This window comes from Mustelus asterias, chromosome 10 (assembly GCF_964213995.1).
Source record: "Mustelus asterias chromosome 10, sMusAst1.hap1.1, whole genome shotgun sequence".
In the NCBI taxonomy this organism is placed as follows: domain Eukaryota; kingdom Metazoa; phylum Chordata; class Chondrichthyes; order Carcharhiniformes; family Triakidae; genus Mustelus; species Mustelus asterias.
The window spans coordinates 83,525,127-83,546,970 of record NC_135810.1 but is presented as its reverse complement, the minus strand read 5'-3'; the positions used below and the strand labels follow the sequence as shown (position 1 = coordinate 83,546,970).

At 39.6% G+C, this 21,844-nt stretch overlaps 1 protein-coding gene across 1 annotated transcript in view; it reads right to left on the bottom strand.

The window, feature by feature from the left end:
* Nucleotides 1-21,844, bottom strand: part of ddx10 (DEAD (Asp-Glu-Ala-Asp) box polypeptide 10) — a 242,134-nt gene that overhangs the window by 163,705 nt on the left and 56,585 nt on the right. The window contains exons 11-13 of the mRNA XM_078222065.1: nucleotides 19,558-19,645; nucleotides 18,634-18,722; nucleotides 14,560-15,073 (exon numbers count right to left, since the gene is read on the bottom strand). Coding sequence (XP_078078191.1) covers nucleotides 14,560-15,073; nucleotides 18,634-18,722; nucleotides 19,558-19,645 — 691 coding nt within the window. The remainder of the gene's footprint in view (nucleotides 1-14,559; nucleotides 15,074-18,633; nucleotides 18,723-19,557; nucleotides 19,646-21,844) is intronic.

Here is a 21,844-nt window from a genome sequence, read left to right as displayed (position 1 = left end):
AATAATCTCCCCCTCAATGTCAACAAAACAAAGGAAATTGTCATCGACTTCAGGAAGCGTAAAGGAGAGCATGCCCCTGTCTACATCAATGGGGACAAAGTAGAAAGGATCGAGAGCTTCAAGTTTTTAGGTGTCCAGATCACCAACAACCTGTCCAGGTCCCCCCAAATGCTGACACTATAGTTAAGAAAACCCACACCACCTCTTCTTTTTCAGAAGACTAAGGAAATTTGGCATGTCAGCTACGACTCTCACCAACTTTTACAGATGCACCATAAAAAGCATTCTTTCTGGTTGTATCACAGCTTGGTATGGCTCCTGCTCTGCCCAAGACTGCAAGGAACTACAAAAGGTCGTGAATGTAGCCCAATTCATCACACAAACCAGCCTCCCATCCACTGACTCTGTCTACACTTCCCGCTGCCTCAGCAAAGCAGCCGGCATAATTAAGGACCCCACGCACCCTGGACATTCTCTCTTCCACCTTCTTCCTTCAGGAAAAAGATACAAAAGTCTGAGGTCACGTACCAACCGACTCAAGAACAGCTTCTTCCCTGCTGCTGTCAGACTTTTGAATGGATTTACCTTGCATCAAGTTGATCTTTCTCTCCACCTTAGCTATGACTGTAACACTACATTCTGCACTCTCTCCTTTCCTTCTCTTTGAACGGTATGTTTTGTCTGTATAGTGCGCAAGAAACAATACTTTTCACTGTATGTTTACATGTGACAATAATAAATCAAATAAAATTCAAAGTCTTTTCTGAAAGTTATTCTAATAATTATAAAGATAATATGCCAAGAGCAGGAAAGTGGAGGCATTGTAATTCAACCATTTTCATATTTGAATGGTGGAGTGGGCTTGAAGGTTTGTCTGGTCTGCTCTGCTTTATATTCTAACTAACTGAGGAAATGCAACTTATTTATTCTTTCATGGGACATGGGTGTTTCTGGCCAATTGCCCTTGAACGGAATGGCGCGCTGGGCCATATCAGAGGGCAGTTAATAGTCAACCATATTGCTGTGGGTCTGGAGGCACATGTAGCATATAACAGTAAGTAACTGGGATTTCAAATATTTTCTAAACAAAAGTTACTGGTCCCTAACTGATCGTAACCCACACTTAAACAAATCACCCGTGCATTCCAAAAGAAATTAGAAAGTACATTGTCGGAGGCCTTTTATAGAAACATTAGGAAGCAAAATTTGACACTGTGTCACATAGTGATATTAGCACAAGTGACCAGAAGCTTGGTCAAAGTGGTTAGTTTTAAAAGGACTGATTTATAGGTGGAGACAGATAAGAAGGAGAGGGGTTTGGAGAAGGATTCCAGAGTTTACGATCTTTGCAACTGAAGGAACAGTCAATAATTAATGAGCGGAGCAATTAAAATCGGAGATGTGCAAAAGGTCACAATTGGAGGAACACAGATATCTCAGGGACTTGTAGAACTAGAGGAAGTTACAGATGTAGGGCGGGGCAAAGCCATAAAAACATTTAAACACAAGGCTGAAAATTTTAAAACGTTGTTGCCAATGGAGAAATACAAATAAATCATAAATCATTCTTAGTCACAGGAGAATATGACCAACCTATTTAGCTGCGCATCAAGATCAGGCACTAGTTCAATAAATAGAGGCTAATCTAAGGATTCCAGTATTGGCAAGATAAAGTTCAGTCTGATTTGATGCTTCTTTAAACTATTACATGAATGGCACAGTGATTAGCACTGCTGCCTCATAGCGCCAGAGACCCGCATTCGATTCCCAGATTGGGTCACTATCTGCATGGAGTCTGCACGTTCTCCCCGTGTCTGCATGGGTTTCGTCCCACAGTCCGAAAGATGTGCTGGTTAGGTGCTCCCTCAGTGCACCCGAAAAGGCACCGGAGTGTGGCAACTAGGGGACTTTCACAGTAGCTTTATTACAGTGTTAATGGAAGCCTATTTGTGACCCTAATAAAGTTAAAGTTTATTTATTAGTCAAAAGCAAGGCTTATATTAAAACTGCAATGAAGTAACTGTGAAATTCCCCTAGTTGCCACAGTCCGACGCCTGTTCAGGTCAATGCACTTTAATCAGTCTTGTGCAAGACTAAAATCACAATTGTGCCTTTTACTCACTGTCTCTGGTCACTAAAAAGCATCCATATCTAGCTCGGAAATGCTTCCACAAGTCATGGTCATTCTCATGTACCCATGCATTCTGCAAATGTCAGTAGTAAACATTGACAGGTTCTAAGAATAGGCAAGTACCAGCTTTTAACTTGTTGAGAATGTCCCAATCTAATATTACCGATACAGCCATGTTAGCAATTGTACAATAGGTACACTGATTACCTACTCAGTTGAGAAACTTTGGCAATTTATTGAGTACGCTTGCAGAGGAATTCAATTTAAGAAGGATAGTTTAAGATTTTTGTGAAGGTGGGGGACTGGGAGGGGGAGAGCCACACCAGTCCGAACAAGAATACACAAGAACTGTAAACATAACTCAAGCTTAGCACAGTTGAACGATAATTGTTCAGGTGGATATGATTAGAAATGAAGTTTACCTGAATAATTATAAATGCTACACTGTCAACAGCATACCAACTTCAGTGGACACTTTAGCAATTCTGTGCTAAAACCTTTGAAGCTGCTACAAGTAATAGTAGCATTCTGCATTTTCACCAGTTTAGCCTCCATGCCAAACAACTAAATAGTTTCAAGTTAGTTAAGATTCAACAAGCAGGATGCAGTCAGATTTGTTATAATTAAGAATTCTCATGATGACAATCTATACATTTTGATAGTGCTCATTAAAATAATCTTTGAACACTTTGTAGAGTACTGGAAAAAAAGTAAAGGCTGACCTGTGACGAGCAAAGAGAAGAGGATCATACAGGATAAAAAGCACGGCCAAAGAGAAAAGTCATGACGGACTCCTGACAATAGGAAAAGTGAGGACAAAACAAACAGGGGAAGGGAGTTCTCAAAAGCAAGTCCAAGCTGTTGGAGCAGCATGCAAGAGCAGGAAAGAAGTACAAACAAGAACATAGGGGCATGGTAAAGGAAGGAGGGTCAGTCTGCAGAGAAATTTGAAGGTAAGAATGAGAAAACAATTCTCCAGTACACAGAAAGCCAATGGAGCTCAGGGAAGATGGGGAGTTTGGCACGTGGGATTTAGCATAGTTGGAGAAACAGGCTGTGGCATTTGGAAGTTCTCTTTAATGCAGAATGTCATATGCAAAAATGTAGTGGGTGCGACTATGTTAATTTTTAGGTAAAATTAATTTATACACTTCAAGTATAGCCTGCTTAAACAAACTGAAGAGCTGTAACACAAAAGCTATATTTTCTGAACTGCTGGTCCAGGACCCATTTGTATTTAAAAATTAAGGATTATGTTCATAGTCACTAATCCAGATTAGCCAGAAAGTACCAACTGACTGTCAGCTGCTTCATTACCCATATCTTTCGCTTATCCATTTCTCTCCGATTTCTCAACCATCATAAATCTTTTTTTGAAATAAGTTGTGTGTTCTCGTGTGATAATTCTTTCGGTTCGCATGAACAGTTCATTATATAGTGTCACCCACTTAATACAAATCATTTCAAGTTTTGTTGCATGATACTTTACAAGAATGAATATTGCTTGCAGTACTTACAGTAAAGAGTTCAGCATGCCAGGCATATTTTAGAAATTATTTAAATCTGGGATAGGGACTCACCCAAATTAATGTAATCAAAATAACAATAATGAAGAAAATAATAGCATTAAAGAATGATAATCTGCAGGATTAGATGGTTTCCAATCCAGGATTTGGGAAGGAAATTGAGAACATGGAAAATGTCCTAAAATCTTGCAAAGTTCTCAGGAAGAACTGGTCCTAAAGATTGGAAAATTGGAGCTATCACTTGACTATTTAAGAAAGGTAAAAAAGAGAAATCAGGGAAATTATGGTCCAGTTAGTCGAACATGTTGTCAGGAAATTGACTGAGTTTATAATTGAGGACAGGTGAACACCTTGAAAATTCCTAATTGATCAGAGTGCACCAGCAAGGATTTGTAAAGGGTAGGTCCATACCTGAAAAATCTGATTGAAGTTTATGAAGAGGGACTAAGGTAGTAGGTACAAGACTGTTCTTGATACAGACTTCCAGAAAGCAAAAGTCCCTCATGAAAGACTGTCAGCTAATGTTGAAGACAAAGTATCGACCGGATTGGGAAATTGACTGAGCAGCAGGAAGGATAATGGGCAGAAAAGGGAGAATGAGCAAGGTTGTGTGTTGGAGCCTCAACTGTTTGCCATACTTATTAACAAACTAGACGATGGGATAGAAAGCCATATATCCAAATTTGTTGGTGACACAAAGATAGACAGCATTGTAAGCAGTGTAGCTGGAAGCACAACATTACAAAAAGATATTGATGGAGTAAGTGAGTGAGCAAAACTGACGCAAATGAATTGCAATGTAGGTAAATGTGAGGTCATCCAATTTGGGGAGAACAGGAGACTTTCTAAATGGTGAAAAGGCTAGAAACAGTGGAGGTCAAAAGGGACTTGGGGGTCCAGGTACATAGATCAGTAAAATGTCATTAGCAGTTACAGAAAATAATCAAAAAGGCTAATGGAGTTCTGGCCGTTATATTGGGAGGATTAAAATACAAGGAAGTAGTAGTAAAGCTCCAACTATTCAGAGCGTATGTACACTGCAGCATAGATATACCAGTATGACACTTTGATTCCAAGGGTTAAATTAAGAACGGTGGCACAGTGATTAGCACTGCTGCCTCACAGCGCCAGGGACCTGGGTTCGATTCCCGGCTTGGGTCACTGTCTGTGTGGAGTTTGCACATTCCCGCAGCGTCTGCGTGGGTTTCCTCCGGGTGCTCCGGCTTCCTCCCACAGTCCGAAAGACATTCTGGTTAGGTGCATTGGCCATACTAAATTCTCCCTCGATGTACCCGAACAGGCGCTGGAGTGTGGCGACTAGGGGATTTTCACAGTAACTTCATTGCAGTGTTAATGCAAGCTTACTTGTGACTAATAAATAAACTTTAAACTTTTAAGAGCTAAGATTACACAAACTATGGTTGTATTCTCTATTTGGAAGGCTAAGCGGTGAGCTGATCAAAGTCTTCCAAAAAGCGAGTCTAGGACTAGGATACACAGTACACTTATAGCCAGTCATTTTAGGAGTGAAATTAGGAAAGACATCCGTACACAAAGGGAGATAGAAGTTTGGAATTCACAGGTCAGCCAGGATTTCCCTGAATGATGGAACAGGTTCAGAGCATAGCCCACTCTTGCTCCAATGTTCTGGTACTAATGGAAGTCACAAAGCTGACAATATTTCTGCCAAAATGCTTGTGGTGATACAAATCAAAGATTCTTGTACAAATACTCACTTAATTAGGAACATAAAACCTTAATATTTGAAATAGTGCTGTACAGGTTCACAATCAGAAATTACAGATGCTGACAAGACTGCAAAAGGTCTAAAGAACAACAGAAATTAACATTAACCAAATGCTGAGAGGCTGTAGATATAGTCGAAGGATAAGCGATCAATCATTTAGGACTGAGCTGAGGAGAAATATCTTCACTCAGAGGATTAGGAATCAATGGAATTCTCTACACCAGAGGGCCCAGGAAGCTCACTGGCTGAGCATTTTCAAGCCTGAGATCAACACATCCTTGGGCACGAAAGGAATTAAGTGATACAAAGATCAGGCAGTAAAAGGCAGTTGATGTGGAAATTCAAGCCATGATCTTACGGAAAGCTGAAGCAGGCTCGAGGGGCCTACTCCTGCTCCTTCAGTTTCACCACAAATCTTCACAAAGCTAAACCTGCTTTGTTACTCGTGTTATCATCATCCTTATTTAGTATTTTATTCAGTTTTAAGATACCATGGGGAATATAATGGTACAGCAATCATAATGTTTGCCATAATGGATCATTATTCTGTGGAGTGGGACTAGCCGAGTTATTCTTGTAAAGAATCAGCACACACGATGGGCTGAATAATCTCCTTCTGTGCTGTAACCATTCTATGATTCTATGGTATTCAAAATACAAAGCCAGCAACAAAATTTACAGCAGTTGATCCTGGAATTCCCCGGCCATGTTATCATCAAGTGATTTCACAAACAACACCACCACCATAATTGAATAGCGGTGTAGACTCAATGAACTGAATGGCCTAATTCTACTCCTATATCTTATGATCTTATGTGCAAGCTCTGGTTTCTGGTAACACATATAACTGAACCACCCAACAAGTTCAACAAGGTAATAGAAAGCTAACTACTTCAGAGCAGCCATTAAAATAAGAAACATTACAATGGACACCTACAAAATATATATTCTTAATTTAAACTGTCTCAGTTTACAATCCTATCCACAGCTTCTAGCTTGAAATTAAAACCATACCCAGACAAAACAGATTTGGCAGAGGGGTGTATGAGAGATGTTTCTGTGATACATGAAAGTCAGGGGAGAGACAGAAAAGTAACCAACAATTTCAAATCGTTTTCCCACGTAAAAATCCCTGTTGATATTTCAGTGCAGTACAGAGGGGTGAAACATTTAACCAAAGTCCATGGGAAAATATAAAAGTCCCTTGGCACTATTCAAAGAGCATCATCCTGGGCAAAATTAATCCTCAACCAACATCACTGAAGAAAAATTAATGGATCATTTACCTTATTACTTGTTGTGGAAACTCACTGTATTTTGTTAAGAAACACAAATGCTTACATCAAGGTCGGTAGCTCCAGTTCCCAGCGGCCCTTCTGCACACGCACCGGCCAGGACGTGGCCACACGTGCCCAGTTAGTGTTTTTTTCCCATTCTCTTTGCCAGGAAAGAGTCCTGCACAGAAGAGGGGAAATCAGGTCAGGTGACCTGAACCAGACTGCCAATCCAAAGACGGTGCCCCAGGGAGCAGGGCACAGGTAGGGTAACAGGGAGAAGCCTCAGAAGAAAGCCCCAGGCAAGGACAAAGCCATGGATCAGAAAAAGGTCCAAATGTTGAGATAAGGGAGCAGAGCAATCGGCTTCAAGTTAAAGAGAAAGTGCTGGAAGGTGAAGTTTGAGTGTACTCAAAGGAAAGGAATCTTGGAAAGCAAGATTGAAACCCTGGAGGTGGACTCTTGTTGAAGCTGTCCAAGTGGGAATGACATTTGGAGAGAATTCCAAAGCAAGTTCTTCAAACGTGGAGATTGGAAAGCGTTGTGCGTAAGACAGGGTTTCCACAAGATTGATTGGCTCACTATGTGACAAACATCAGAGTGGGCTGCTGAGAAATTCATAGAATGTGCTTTGGTCACGTCTGTCATTTACTTTGGAGCGTGGTGATTCTGACCACAGTTCACCTGTTAATTCACATGTACTCTAAACTGAATGTACAAGATAGATATTGCAAATTTTATCTTTCTGAACTTATATGTCTGCAAATATATTGCTGCGGTTAGAAGAATAGTGAGAGTTTGAATCATTTACTTGTGTTGGTATCACAGTCTTTCCAACCACTGTGTCTGCTATAATATCATTCATATTTCTTGTTTAATAAATATTTCACTTTTATGTTAAAAGTTCATCAGCAGATTCCTGTGAATTTGTACAGTAGCTTTACGGTTTCTAAAAAAGTTAGAATCTATCAATCCAGGTTTCACTCTGGGATCTGATATGTCCAACATTAACATCAGCTGGGATTACAACAATTTCCTTAAAATACAACACCTACGCAGCTCTTTCGGAGGTTCTGAAAGGAACTATCAATTCTAAGTTCATTCTTCTCATTTTCTGTAACCAGGCACGGAGGTCACACAGTATGGACTGATCAGGATGGTTCCAAGGAATGGAAACTATGGCGATGAAGAGAAACATGAGACTATTTTTAGTTAGGAAACAAGGCTAAAAGAAAATGTATTAGCTTTTTCACAAATAATGAAGCGTTTTGAAAGAGTGAAAAAGGAAAGACAATTTGTCTGCTTGGGGAGTTACAGATAAGAGCTCACCAATTTAAAATTGCCACTGAGAGAGTGCTGAGAAACATTAGCTGAAATTTCTTTAAGCAGCAGGCTGCTGTGGCTTAGAGGAGTGGAATCAATTCTAAATAGCTGTAACAAATAATTGGCACAGACACAAGACTGAATGGCCTATTTTTGTGCTCCAGAGCTATTGCCAAGAAATTCAAACTTTTGTTTTACATTAAACAATTATTTTCTCTCAGCAGCTCTTAACTCTCAATGAAGCCTAAGCATATTGAAAACTTCAATGCTGTCTTTAACTGAAGAGATCCTTCTAACACTTCATATTCTGGGATAGGATACAATTCCGACAGGCAATCCTTCTTGCCTACAGACCCATACTACTGCATCTTTTTTATGTTTCTCTATTTTATCGAATATTGTCAATGTACTTGTTAACTTTCAATTTTTGTTCCACTTCAGTTTCAAATATGTCATCCTACAGTTTTGATTCAAATGTAGCACTCTCACTTGAGTTAGAAAAACTTGAGTTAGATGCACCATAGAAAGCATTCTTTCCAATTGTATCACAGCTTGGTATGGCTCCTGCTCTGTCCTGCAAGAAACTACAAAGGGTTGTGAACGCAGCCCAGTCCACCATGCAAACCTGCCTCCCATCCATTGACTCTGTCTACACTTCCCGCTGCCTCGGAAAAGCAGCCAGCATAATCAACGACCTCACCACCCATGACATTCTCTCTTCCACCTTCTTCCGTTGGGAAAAAGGTACAAAAGTCTGAGGTCACGTACCAAACAACTCAAGAACAGATTCTTCCCTGCAGCCATCAGACTTTTGAATGGACCTACCTCATATTAAGTTCATCTTTCTCTACACCCTAGCTATGACTGCAACACTAAACTTCTGTACCCTCTCCTTTCTTCTCTATGTACGGTATGCTTTGTCTGTATAGCATGCAAGAAACAATACTTTTCTCTGTATACTAATACATGTGCCAATAATAAATCAAATCAAATCAAATCAGCTTGAATTTAAGCCCTAGTCCAAAGCATAAGGCACATAATTTAAGCAGGCATGACAGTGCCATTCTACGTTTGTTTCCAAAGTTATTCTTGGACTGTGGGCAATGCAGGCCTTTTCTTTGAGCTGCTGCAGTTACTGTGATCATGCTGCTCGCAAAATGGTGTTTGATGGAAGATTTCAGGATTTTAAGGCAGTGATGATGGAATGGAGCTGTGTCTGAAGTCACAATTACAACTAACTTCTCAGGGAACGATGACACTGATCACACGTTATTGCGGCTTTTCGTGGTATTGTGGAGTCGGAAGGTACTGGTGACATTAGCTTCACAAATTGAAAATGCAACATATCTGATTAACATTAAATATAAACCTTTGGAAAAAGCCAACAATCTCTATAAACAAGTTGGCAGAAGGTTAATTTATTGGCACATAGGATGTGTGCAATCTTTTTGCTTTGGTATTAATAAAAATGTTTAGATTTAAAAGTCATTTCAATGGGGCGGCAGAGTGGCACAGTAGTTAGCACTGCTGCCTCACAGCGCCAGGGACCCAGGTTCGATTTCCGGCTTGGGTCACCGTCTGTGTGGAGTCTGCACGGTCTCCCCATGTCTGCGTGGGTTTCCTCCGGGTGCTCCAGTTTCCTCCCACAGTCTGAAAGACGTGCTGGTTAGGTGCATTGGCCATGCTAAATTCTCCCTCAGTGTACCCGAACAGGCGCCGGAGTGTGGCGACTAGGGGATTTTCACAGTAACTTCATTGCAATGTTAATGTAAGCTTACTTGTGACTAATAAATAAACTTTAACTTGTAATTCCTTCTAATAAAAATGTACTTTTTTTTGACTTCCTTATCCATACATTTTCTGTGTTGTATTTTGCTTTGATGAGCATCAATTATTATTTTCCGGCTTAGGTGACTGTCTGTGTGGAGTTGCACATTCTCCTCGTGTCTGCGTGGGTTTCCTCCGGGTGCTCCAGTTTCCTCCCACAGTCCAAAGATGTGCGGCTTAGGTGGATTGACCATACTAAATTGCCCCTGAATGTCAGAGGGACTAGCTAGAGTAAATGCATGGGGTTATGAGGATAGGGGCCTTCGTGAAATTGTGGTCGGTGCAGACTTGATGGGCTGAGTGGCCTCCTTCTGCACTGTAGGATTCTATGAAATATAAACTAAGTGATATGCAGCATTATATTTATCATTAGAATCAGAAAATGAATAATAACCATTAATGAAAAAAATCTGCAGCACGTTCAGGTTCCATCATGCTGCTCATTACTAATTATTGCTGAAATACTGGACTTTACCTAACAATTCAGGAGCTTTGGCAGATTACCATGCTGTTCGACAAGGCTGCCCCTTGCATTTTAAAACACACAGAAATACATACAGAAAAGCAATTTTAATTAGTGGTGGAAATGTCTCATTGTTGGATATGATGTTAAATGATTTACACTTCCTTGCAATGAAAAATTGGAAATCTTGAGACTTTAGAAATTTAAAATAAGACTTTGTTTGAAACTAGGATAGCAAATAGATTACTTTGCGAACATTCCACACATATAGTTTATAGAATTATATTTTACCTCATTTCATCAACTGTAATTTTGAAAAATAATGTTACTACTATGATGCAGATTCTAAAATATTTAACCTTTTGAGAGAACAATGAAAATCACCTCAACTAAAGCAGTGAACTAAATTAGTGAAGTACGGATGACTCGATGTACGAATGCACATTAAGTAAATTCATTTTTTGGGAAATAAGCACAATTGTTAACTTCACAAAACCATTTGAACTGCAGGATAAAAGTTGCTGAAGCACTAGCTAGACAAGAGGGGAAGGACTGTCTGAGGCAAGGATCTAAGGAATCTGTTTTTCATCTTTTCCAAGAACTAGCAAACTGACGCACGCTCCATAATTTAGAAATAACTGTCCTACTTTCACTGTCAGCCATGCCTCAATTCTGGGTCTCAAGGTTCCAGTCTCAAGTTCCACTTCAGGGTCTGATCACAAAATCAGGGCTGACACTCCAATGCAGTACTGAGGAAGTGCTGCATTATCGGAGGTGCTGTCTTTCAGTGACAGATCTCCTTGCTCGGATGGGTGTAAAAGATCCATTAGCACGATATCAAACAGAATGGGTGCTCTGACGAATATTTTTCCTTCTATAACATCACAAAAAACAGATTCATCCTTTGTATCGGTTGTAATTAGCTCTAGCTCTAGTAATAAATCTCACCCACTATGATCCATTCCTCAGATTCCAGGATGATACTTACTCCTGCACCATTATCAAACTTTCAGTCACTGTGTCCTTGCCCTGTGGAACTCTTCTCAAAGCCACTGTGCTGTGAAACAAAATGATCCTAAAACCCATCTCTTTGGCCTTCAATTTGCCTCTGGCTCCAAACTGCTCTAATTCCAGAGCATCAACTAATAGCAATTCATAGCAATATGTATAGCAATTCATACTACATATAGATTTTAAACTTTCTATTTTACTGTAACTTTCTTAAAGTTTTAATTTATTTTCATTTTCAAATAATTATTTTCATAATTCCTTTACTGTGTCCACCAGATTCTGCTCTCAGAAGTCAAAAAAGGCAATTTGAAGCAAGCAGACCATTGCTAAATCAGATTACCAATCCTAAAGGTGCAGAGTCACTTCCAGTCCACCTATAGTTTAGAGCCTCAGTGGCATTTGTAGACATGTTAATACCAAGTAAATTGCAGATAGAGAAGTTGCAATAAGTCACCAATGACAATTACTATAGCATTAGTCGCAGATAAAGTGAGATATTTGTCTCTTATATTGTTTCTATTTATCTAATGTCCTGTTGAATGCCTCGATTGAATCCGCCTTCACCACGATTCCAAGCAGTGCATTGCAGACTTGAATCACTCGCTGTGTCAGAAAGGTTTCTCTCACATCACTTCTTTTGCAAATCACTTTAAATCTGTGCCCTTCCGTTCTTGATCCTTTAACGGAGCAGGAACAGTTTCTCCCTATCTACTCTGTCCTGTCCGCTCAGGATTTTGAACATCTCTATCAAATTTCCTCTTAACCTTCTTCTTTCTAAGAACAGTCCTTCTGTAATCTATCCCCATCACTGAAGTTTCTCATCTCTAGAACCATTCTGATTAACCTCTTCTGCATTCTCTCCAGTGCATTTACATCGTTCCTATAGTGTGACACCCAAAACTGTACACATATTCCTGCTGAGGTATAACGAGTGCCTTGTATAAGTTCAGTAAGAAGTTTAACAACACCAGGTTAAAGTCCAACAGGTTTATTTGGTAGCAAAAGCCACACAAGCTTTCGAGGCTCTGAGCCCCTTCTTCAGGTGAGTGGGAATTCTGTTCACAAACAGAACTTATAAGACACAGACTCAATTTACATGAATAATGGTTGGAATGCGAATACTTACAACGAATCCAGTCTTTAAGAAACAAAACAATGGGAGTGGAGAGAGCATCAAGACAGGCTAAAAAGATGTGTATTGTCTCCAGACAAGACAGCCAGTGAAACTCTGCAGGTCCACGCAACTGTGGGAGTTACAAATAGTGTGACATAAATTCTGATTCTAGGATCGCATGATAAAGACTCAGGAGGAAAAAAGCAGAAATATTTATGTGAAATAGTGTGACATAAACCCAATATCCCGGTTGAGGCCGTCCTTGTGTGTGCGGAACCTGGCTATCAGTTTCTGCAGAAACTGATAGCCAGGTTCCGCACACACAAGGACGGCCTCAACCGGGATATTGGGTTTATGTCACACTATTTCACATAAATATTTCTGCTTTTTTCCTCCTGAGTCTTTATCATGCGATCCTAGAATCAGAATTTATGTCACACTATTTGTAACTCCCACAGTTGCGTGGACCTGCAGAGTTTCACTGGCTGTCTTGTCTGGAGACAATACACATCTTTTTAGCCTGTCTTGATGCTCTCTCCACTCCCATTGTTTTGTTTCTTAAAGACTGGATTCGTTGTAAGTATTCGCATTCCAACCATTATTCATGTAAATTGAGTCTGTGTCTTATAAGTTCTGTTTGTGAACAGAATTCCCACTCACCTGAAGAAGGGGCTCAGAGCCTCGAAAGCTTGTGTGGCTTTTGCTACCAAATAAACCTGTTGGACTTTAACCTGGTGTTGTTAAACTTCTTACTGTGTTTACCCCAGTCCAACGCCGGCATCTCCACATCTTGTATAAGTTCAGCATAACCTTCTTGGTCTTGTACTCCGTACCCCTATTAATAATGCCCAGAATATTAAATGCTTTATTAACTGCTCTCGCCACCTTTAATGATCTATACACATATGCACCAAAGACCCTCTGCTGCTGCACCCCATTTAGAATTTTACCCCTTAAGAATTATACTAAAATTTTACCCATTACTCAAGAAGTGCGCACATTTAAAACATCTATAATCTCTGCAACTCACTACTTAGCATGGCAAATCAAAGCATTGGTTTTACATGCATATAGTATTTAGCAAAAAAAAGAGATGTCTGCACATCAATCCAAAGAGGAAAACCTGTAAGACTGAAGTTCAATCCGAGAAGGTGACCAGTGACACATGAACAAACAGGTTCGACAGGAATAAAAATACAAGATAGCTGAAAAAATGACTTTTGTCAAAGTTTTTCATCTTGCACCCATCAGGACAATCGCAAGACGGAAAGCTTCAACAATTTGTTTTTCAGCAACGTTCAAGTTCTGTGCTACCAAGTAGAAGATAGATATTAGAAATATTCTAAAATAAATAAAACACTGCCAGGTGTTAAAAATCTGATCAGTACCACTACAAAGTGCATTCCACAGTGCTTGTGATGGAAGGATTTCAGTTACACTAAATGGGAGAGAATTGTCTGTCTTCGGACACAATATAATCTACAAGAAACACCTCTCCCAGAAGCCTCTTGAAAATAAACCAAAAATTTGATCCTAGAATAAAATCATAACCCATCACGTACATGTAAATCACAACAAAGAAGTTTTTAAAAAGTCTATCACCTCAAATTCTAGTCCTGTGTTTATAGGAAATTACCTCAGACAAAACAAAAAGACATGCAACTTTAATTACGTTAATAAGGAGCGTATCTTCTAAAAACAATAGAAAATCGTCAGAACAGTTGGAGAGCATATTTTAATATATTTGATGCATTTTACTGATCCCTTACATTTGATTTTCTGTTTTTGTAAGTGCTTAACACTTTTACCAGTGGTAAACACATTCCTTAATTTTATTTGAATGATTGCCATCATCTTAATTTATGTTTGTTGCTATTTAATGAAATTAATCAGTGAGCCAATCACCTGCACAAAAGTTGCATACGAGTTGCGCTGGCATAAATATGAGAGCTTCGAAAGCTTGTGTGGCTTTTGCTACCAAATAAACCTGTTGGACTTTAACCTGGTGTTGTTAAACTTCTTACTATAAATATGACACCATAAGTGTGGTTACAAAACAGGAGTTAGGAATTCTTAACCATTCTAAACAAACTAACGACTAATTGTGTCGCTTATCCTCAAGAAGAAAAAAAAAGGAACTTACTGTTTCTTCCTCAGTTTCAAAGCGAAAAATGTTCCTCCGTTTCACTATCAGCAAGTCCTGGTTTTCATTGTCATCATCGTCATCATCAATAAACTGAAATGCTATGGTTCGTTTATCCTTCTCTGCTTCAGCATTTTGGTCACTTGAATCTCCATCTTCATTACTGGATTCTTCATCCTCATCATTGGATGCATCATCTTCATCATTGGATGCATCATCTTCATCATTGGATGCATCATCTTTATCACACACATTTTCCTCAACAGCTTTTCTAACTTTGGTTTTCTCTTGGGTCTCCAGTTTGGAAGAGGGTTTGTCTTTCCTAAATTGAGCCTTAAAGTCTTCCAATTCCTCATCAGCATCTGAATCATCTTCCCGCAAGCTTCCAGCTGCAGTATCTTTAGAAACAGTAGGGTACTTGACGTGTACTGCATTGCTTGTAGAAGACATTTCTTGTTGTTTTTGTGCTTTTTGAAGAAATCTAATTCGAGGAGGTACTGCAAGCCCTAGGGAGCTGTAATTAAAAGGGATTTATACATCTTTAACAATCACAGAGTATGCAGCACAGAAATGGGCCGAACCAGTCCACATTGGCGTTTATACTCCACTCTACCCTCATCCCATATTTACTTATCTAAATCTATCAGCATAAACCTCTATTCCCTTCATCCTCAAAATGCTTATCAAGCTATCTTCTAAATGCATCCATGGTATTTGCCTCAACCACTCTCACTGATAGCAAGTTTCACATTCTCACCAACTTTGGGTAAAGAAATTCTGCTGAATTCCTCATTTGATTTCTTGGTGACTATCTCATCTTGATGGCTTTTAGTTATACTGCCCCCACAAATGGAAATACTCTCTCTCTGTCTACTCTTAAAATTATGAAAGGTTTAGTTAAAGACCTCAATCAGGTCTTTCCTCAATCTTTTCCAGATGCTATTTTTATTTTCCTCACCCTTTTCTTTTTTGCTGAAAAGTGACCCAACCTATTCATCGTTTCCTAACAAGTATAACCTTACAGCCTGGTAGCATTCTTATAAATAGTTGCTTGGTAGTACAGACTTTAAAAACTGCTGACAAGAGACACATATTACCAAAGCTTTTTGTCTTCCACTTATCAGGAAAAATGCAAGAATGCCAAATTTCAAGCAATCATAACAATTGGAGAAGAGAGTGCTGATGGGTTGGTGCTGATTGCCATGGAGAAAGCAAAGGGGTACTATGGTATCCTTGAAGGTGGCAACACAGGTGGAGAAGGTGGTGAAGAAGGCATATGGTATGCTTGCCTTTATAGGACGGGGTATAGAGTATAAAAGCTGGAGTCTGATGATGCAGCTGTATAGAACGCTGGTTAGGCCACATTTGGAGTACTGCGTCCAGTTCTGGTCGCCGCACTACCAGAAGGACGTGGAGGCGTTAGAGAGAGTGCAGAGAAGGTTTACCAGGATGTTGCCTGGTATGGAGGGTCTTAGCTATGAGGAGAGATTGGGTAGACTGGGGTTGTTCTCCTTGGAAAGACGGAGAATGAGGGGAGATCTAATAGAGGTGTACAAGATTATAATAGATAGGGTGAACAGTGGGAAGTTTTTTCCCAGGTCGGAGGTGACGATCACGAGGGGTCACGGGCTCAAGCTGAGAGGGGCAAAGTATAACTCAGATATCAGAGGGACGTTTTTTACACAGAGGGTGGTGGGGGCCTGGAATGCGCTGCCAAGTAGGGTGGTGGAGGCAGGCACGCTGACATCGTTTAAGACTTACCTGGATAGTCACATGAGCAGCCTGGGAATGGAGGGATACAAACGATTGGTCTAGTTGGACCAAGGAGCGGCACAGGCTTGGAGGGCCGAAGGGCCTGTTTCCTGTGCTGTACTGTTCTTTGTTCTTTGTTATGGTCTTATCAAATAAAACAGCACGTTCCTTCGGTTGTTCTTTGATAGCAAAGTACAGATTGTTCTCTGCCAGCCCAAACCAAAAGGTCTACTATTAGCTGTGATGCAAATGGACAACACTTGGTGAACAATCCTGAGTGTGCTAATAGCTAAACTAACACCAAATTAAGATAATCAGTCAAGTTCATAACATGGCTAATTTTTGCTTGCTAGAAGTGACAGATATTCATACATAATGGTTCATTCTTTGCAAATAAAAGGAATATGTTTGAGCCTGGTGAACAACCCTGCAACTCAATTTAAATATGTAAATTAGGACTATGGAGCTTAATTCCCAATAGCATACCCTCGCAGGTTTTGTAAATATGCCATCTTTTATCAAAATATGGCTTTCTGAATATGTGAAAAAGCTTAAACCAACATCAATTCCTCTTTTTCCCCTACCAAAATAAATTCTGCCCTATTACACTTGCAAATAGCTTCTGCTTCTAGGGACTCTAAAATCATTTGCATAGCTTTGTGCCTAATTTACATACAGGTCCTACCGCTGGGAGATAAATAATAAGGAACATGGGCTACACCAACAAAAATGCATGCTGCCAACAATCATACATCTTCTCTTACCATTCTATTCTGCCACAAATTAAAGGCAATTGCAATTATCCTAACAACATGAGCTGAAGAAAAAACATTTTCTAAACTATTCATGTACCCATTACGTTCGTGAACAGAAGCAGAATAGACTATTGTGCATTTTGAGGGGAAAGAAGCAGAGACAGAAATGATACCTAAAATGATATCACTCATACAATAGAGAAACACTCATTCAATAGAGGAACGGAAGACCTAGAATTGTAGATATAGAATCATAGAATCCCTACAGTGCAGGAGGCCATTCAGCCCATCAAGACTGCACCGACTCTCCAAGTTCTATCATTCTAACCCCGTGTATTTACCATGGCCAATCCATCTAACCTGCACATCTTTGGACTGTGCGAGGAAACTGGAGGATCCAGAGGAAACCCACACAGACATGGGGAGAATGTGCAAACTCCACACAGTCACCCAAGGCTGGAACCGAACCCAAGTTCCTGGCGCTGTGAAGCAGTAGCACTAACCACTGTGTCACCGTTCTTTGAAAGTGGAAAAGGACATATAAAAGGGAAATGTAATTCTGCTTTCATAGATAGGTATATTTTACATATCAGCCAGAAGGTCATGTTAAATTTCTACAAGACATTGGCTAGGTTACAAATTGATACAGTTCTGGACATTCAAATATGAGGAGGATATTAGAGCTGTGGAAATGATATGGGGAAAATTCACTAAAATGATACCAGGAGCAACAGGTTATAAAGAAAGTCACAAAAAACAAACATTTGACTGAACAGGGCAAGGTGAGGTGGGTCCAATAGAGATTTCCAAGATTGCAGAAGATATCAAAAAGATAAATAATAAAACATTATTTCTACTGGTTGGCAAATTGGTAATGAGAGCACGAACACAGATTGAAGATTATCACCATAGGACTGGGGGGGTTGGAAAAATGCCACTGCCATTCTTATCTCTACTTTCCAAATTATAATGCAAAACTCCCCATCACAGAAAAACACGCACATCAGAACTGCAGAAACTGAGCCCTCAATCTACTCCAGCTCACCAAATTAGTTACAATTAGTTCCCTCAATACAAATCATTCCTCCATAATGACCAGTCAAAAAAAACCACTCAATTTATTCACTGGAATAATAAATAGATGCCTGTTAAAAACATAATTTCTTCTTAAGCAAACAAAGAGCTTCAAATTTACTATACAGCATTGCAATCCATGGACGAACATGGAGAAGGGAAATGGGAAAATAACCTTAAAATGATTCTAGACTAAGTTGGCATCACAAATTATACTAGCTGTCCTGTTAATCTTGTATGTAAAATCAGATGCAGAGAAATGGAGTTAACATCTAAATTATATGAGTGAAAAAGATGAATCCGCAAGTGAAATTTAATTTTTTGAACCTTTAATGCATATCTTGTCCATGCTGCAGTTGACCTGCAGCTGCATGATGCTGCTCTTTGTTGTTAAAGCTGCCATGTGCTTTGCTCTAGGTAAATACATCCAGCAATTTGCTGCTGAGAGCCCATCTGTCTGCAACATACCACAAACTCATTAAATGTTACTTACAGTGCATATTCGTGTAATGGTATTGTGAAAACATCAAAGACGTCTTTGTTCTTCATTAGGTAGACTGAACGGACGTAGGACACAAAACACTGCAATAAAACAGAAGCTTTCATTGCACATTTTAGACATTATAAACAACCACAAAGTAACAATTTACTTAAATCAACAATGCATACCTCAAACCTCAACATGTTGAACAGGAGGTTTAGAAATTAAAACCAAAGATCTATGTCCTTTTGGAGCAACAAGATTGTGGAAAAACTCCCAACACAAAAATTCTCTCGCCACAGATGTCGTCAGACCTGCTCAGATTTTCCAGCATTTTCCGTTTTTGTCTCAGATTCCAACATTATCCATAATTTGCTTTTAATTACAAGAATTCTCTTCCCTGCCCTCACATATTAAAGGCCAAGTTTGGAAAAGACTAAGGTTCTGACCCCAACAGGCCATTATGCCAACACAAAGTCAGGACCCCCGGTATGTATTATCCAGTCATTCAAGCATATTCTCAAAGTTGTGGCAAGAACAGACTGTATTGGCACAGTCTTGAGGCCCAAAGTCTTCAGGATAGTTTGTCCCCTCCATTTGGTCATCATTTTAAGAAAATTGGACTAATGAAAAAAATTATATGTTTTAAACAATTTTTTGTGACAATGATTAATTCTATCTTAATACAACCAGCAGCGCCATTCCAATGACAACTGCACACGTTTACTACACAATTTTCAAATTTCATTTACGTAAAACAAAGGTCCATATCTCAACATGTGCAAGTAAGTATCTTTGCAATAACAAAGTGCTGAGCGCATTATATTTAACAGCGGCAGCAGGGATAAGATGATAATCCATTGTATCCCTTACTACTACACAAAACATTGAAGTGGTATTATCACAGCTGAAATGAGGAGAAATTGAAAGACTCACTCGTTGTGCTCGCTCTTTCAGCTCCTGTTCTTCAGCTAAAAAAGATTGCAGCTTTGTCTGTATATTTGTTAGCTTTCCTGGGTTTATTCTGTTTGAAAGGATCAAAAAAATGATTAGTTGTTCATTCTGTTTCCATTGATAGCCCATTAATCTTCGACAAAAATATTAAATATTTCTAAAGTAAGCAGATTCAAAATCAATAGTCAGAAACAAGATTATGGGGTAGATTTTTATATTGTGCAATTGGTGTAATCATTGACACAGCCACAAGGACAATTTACAGCTCCTTGGCACAAAATATAAATTTTGATCAGTTAAGTGGTAAATATGTGCCGTTTTCTAAAGGTGAAAAGTATCAGCAACTTTCAGCATCTGACATACCACCTTTCTACAAAAAGATATGCAACAGATACATGGAGGAAAAGAACCACCAGCATTTAAAACAAAAACAAATTATCTTGCTTCCTAGCCCTGGCTATGAGGATCCATTTTTCACTGTTCAATTACCCACAAAATTGTCAACAACTTGCAGTTACATAACACCTTGAATGCAATAAAACATCTCTAGGAGCTTCACAGGAGCATCATCCATCAACAATTTGACACCAAGCCACATAAAAGAGATGCTAGCACATCAAAGAGCTAGATTTTAAGGAGTGTCCTCGCAGGAAGAGCTAAAGAGGCTTAAGGATGGAATTCCAAAACTTAAGGTCTAGAAAACTTGAGGCACGGCTGCCAATAAATGGGCGAGGGGAATCAAAGAGAAAGGATAGGGGAGTGAACCTTCATATATGACAGGGTCAAATCAATCAGCGGAAATCCTAACTGAAAGTGGGGGAGGGAGGTCATGCTTCAATGGGGAGGGGGGGGGTAGAAATTAGGGGGGGAAATTAGGGCGAGGGAATGGGACCAGGAAGTCGCCTGGGTGTGTGAATAACATCCGACTCCCTTAGAAATGCAAAACAAGAAGATAAGAAACATTTTCGTAAATATAATGAGGTTTTTCTTAGCTTCACGAGTGTTTCAGTCAGATTTGAAGGAAGGCCATAATGCCTCATTTGTCTCCAAGTACCATCCAATGAAAGCATGAAGCCAATTAAGTTTAAGTGACATTTGGGGACTGTTCACAAGCAGTAAAATCAGGAAACCAGAGTCATTTTTCCAGAGGAGAATTTGCAGCTACAATTTCAGTTTAAGAGGGCCATAATCGTCTGATGGTTATTATTCTGCTGCGCTGTTCTATTTTGGTGTCGCACCCCAATCACTGCTCCCCATCCTGGAAAAGAGTTAGGAAGTATTGCTGTAACACCAGCACTTAAGTGGGTCCTGCCCACAGCACTGATTTGTCCCTTTTTCAAATACTAATTGATGTTTTGCACTTTTCTAGCTTTTTCTACTACACAAATGCAAATATTCACATGGGGAAAACTCACCAACTCTGCAGCATGCCCATGAAAGAAAATACCAAACAAGACCAATGCGCTTTTAAATTAAAAACAATGAACTTTTATCATTCATTCCAATGACTGTTAGAACAGACGGAGGTGTTCGATACAATTCTCTCACTTTCAATCCAAATTGGGCTGTAAAAAAATCATGCACTTGAATCTCCACTTTCAAAAATGGAGATAAATTAATCTTATGACGTGGTACTCAACTACACTGACCAGGAGGACAGAGTCTAATCCCCAGCCTATGCAGGATAACTGATTCAACTTGAGTAGTAGGTAGACACAACTGTATGAAACAGAAACAGATCATTCCACCTGTTTTGGCTGGGCCCCATCATCAGGTACTGTTGAGTGTTCTCTAAATGACTGTATTGACAGAAAATATCTATGATGCACTGTGTGAAGAGCAGGTATTTAGGCATCGTACCAGACAGATTTCAGGTCTATGAAACCACAAATTAGTGTGAATCACTGCCTTCGGCACAGTGCAGCAAGGGCAGCACAGTGGTTAGCATTGCTGCCTTACAGCGCCAGGGACCCAGGTTCAATTCACGGCTTAGGTCACTGTCTGCACATTCTCCCCTGTGTGAGTTTCCTCTGGGTGCTCCGGTTTCCTCCCACAGATTGAAAGACGTGCTGATTAGGTGCATTGGCCATGCTATATTCTCCCTCAGTGTACCCAAATAGGCGTCACAGTGTGGCAACTAGGGGATTTTCACAGTAACTTCATTGCAGTGTTAATGTAAGCCTACCTGGGACGTTAATAAATAAACTTAAACTTTAAAAAAAACTTCAGAGACAAAATGAACTGAAGCAAAATTCAGACGTCACAAAAT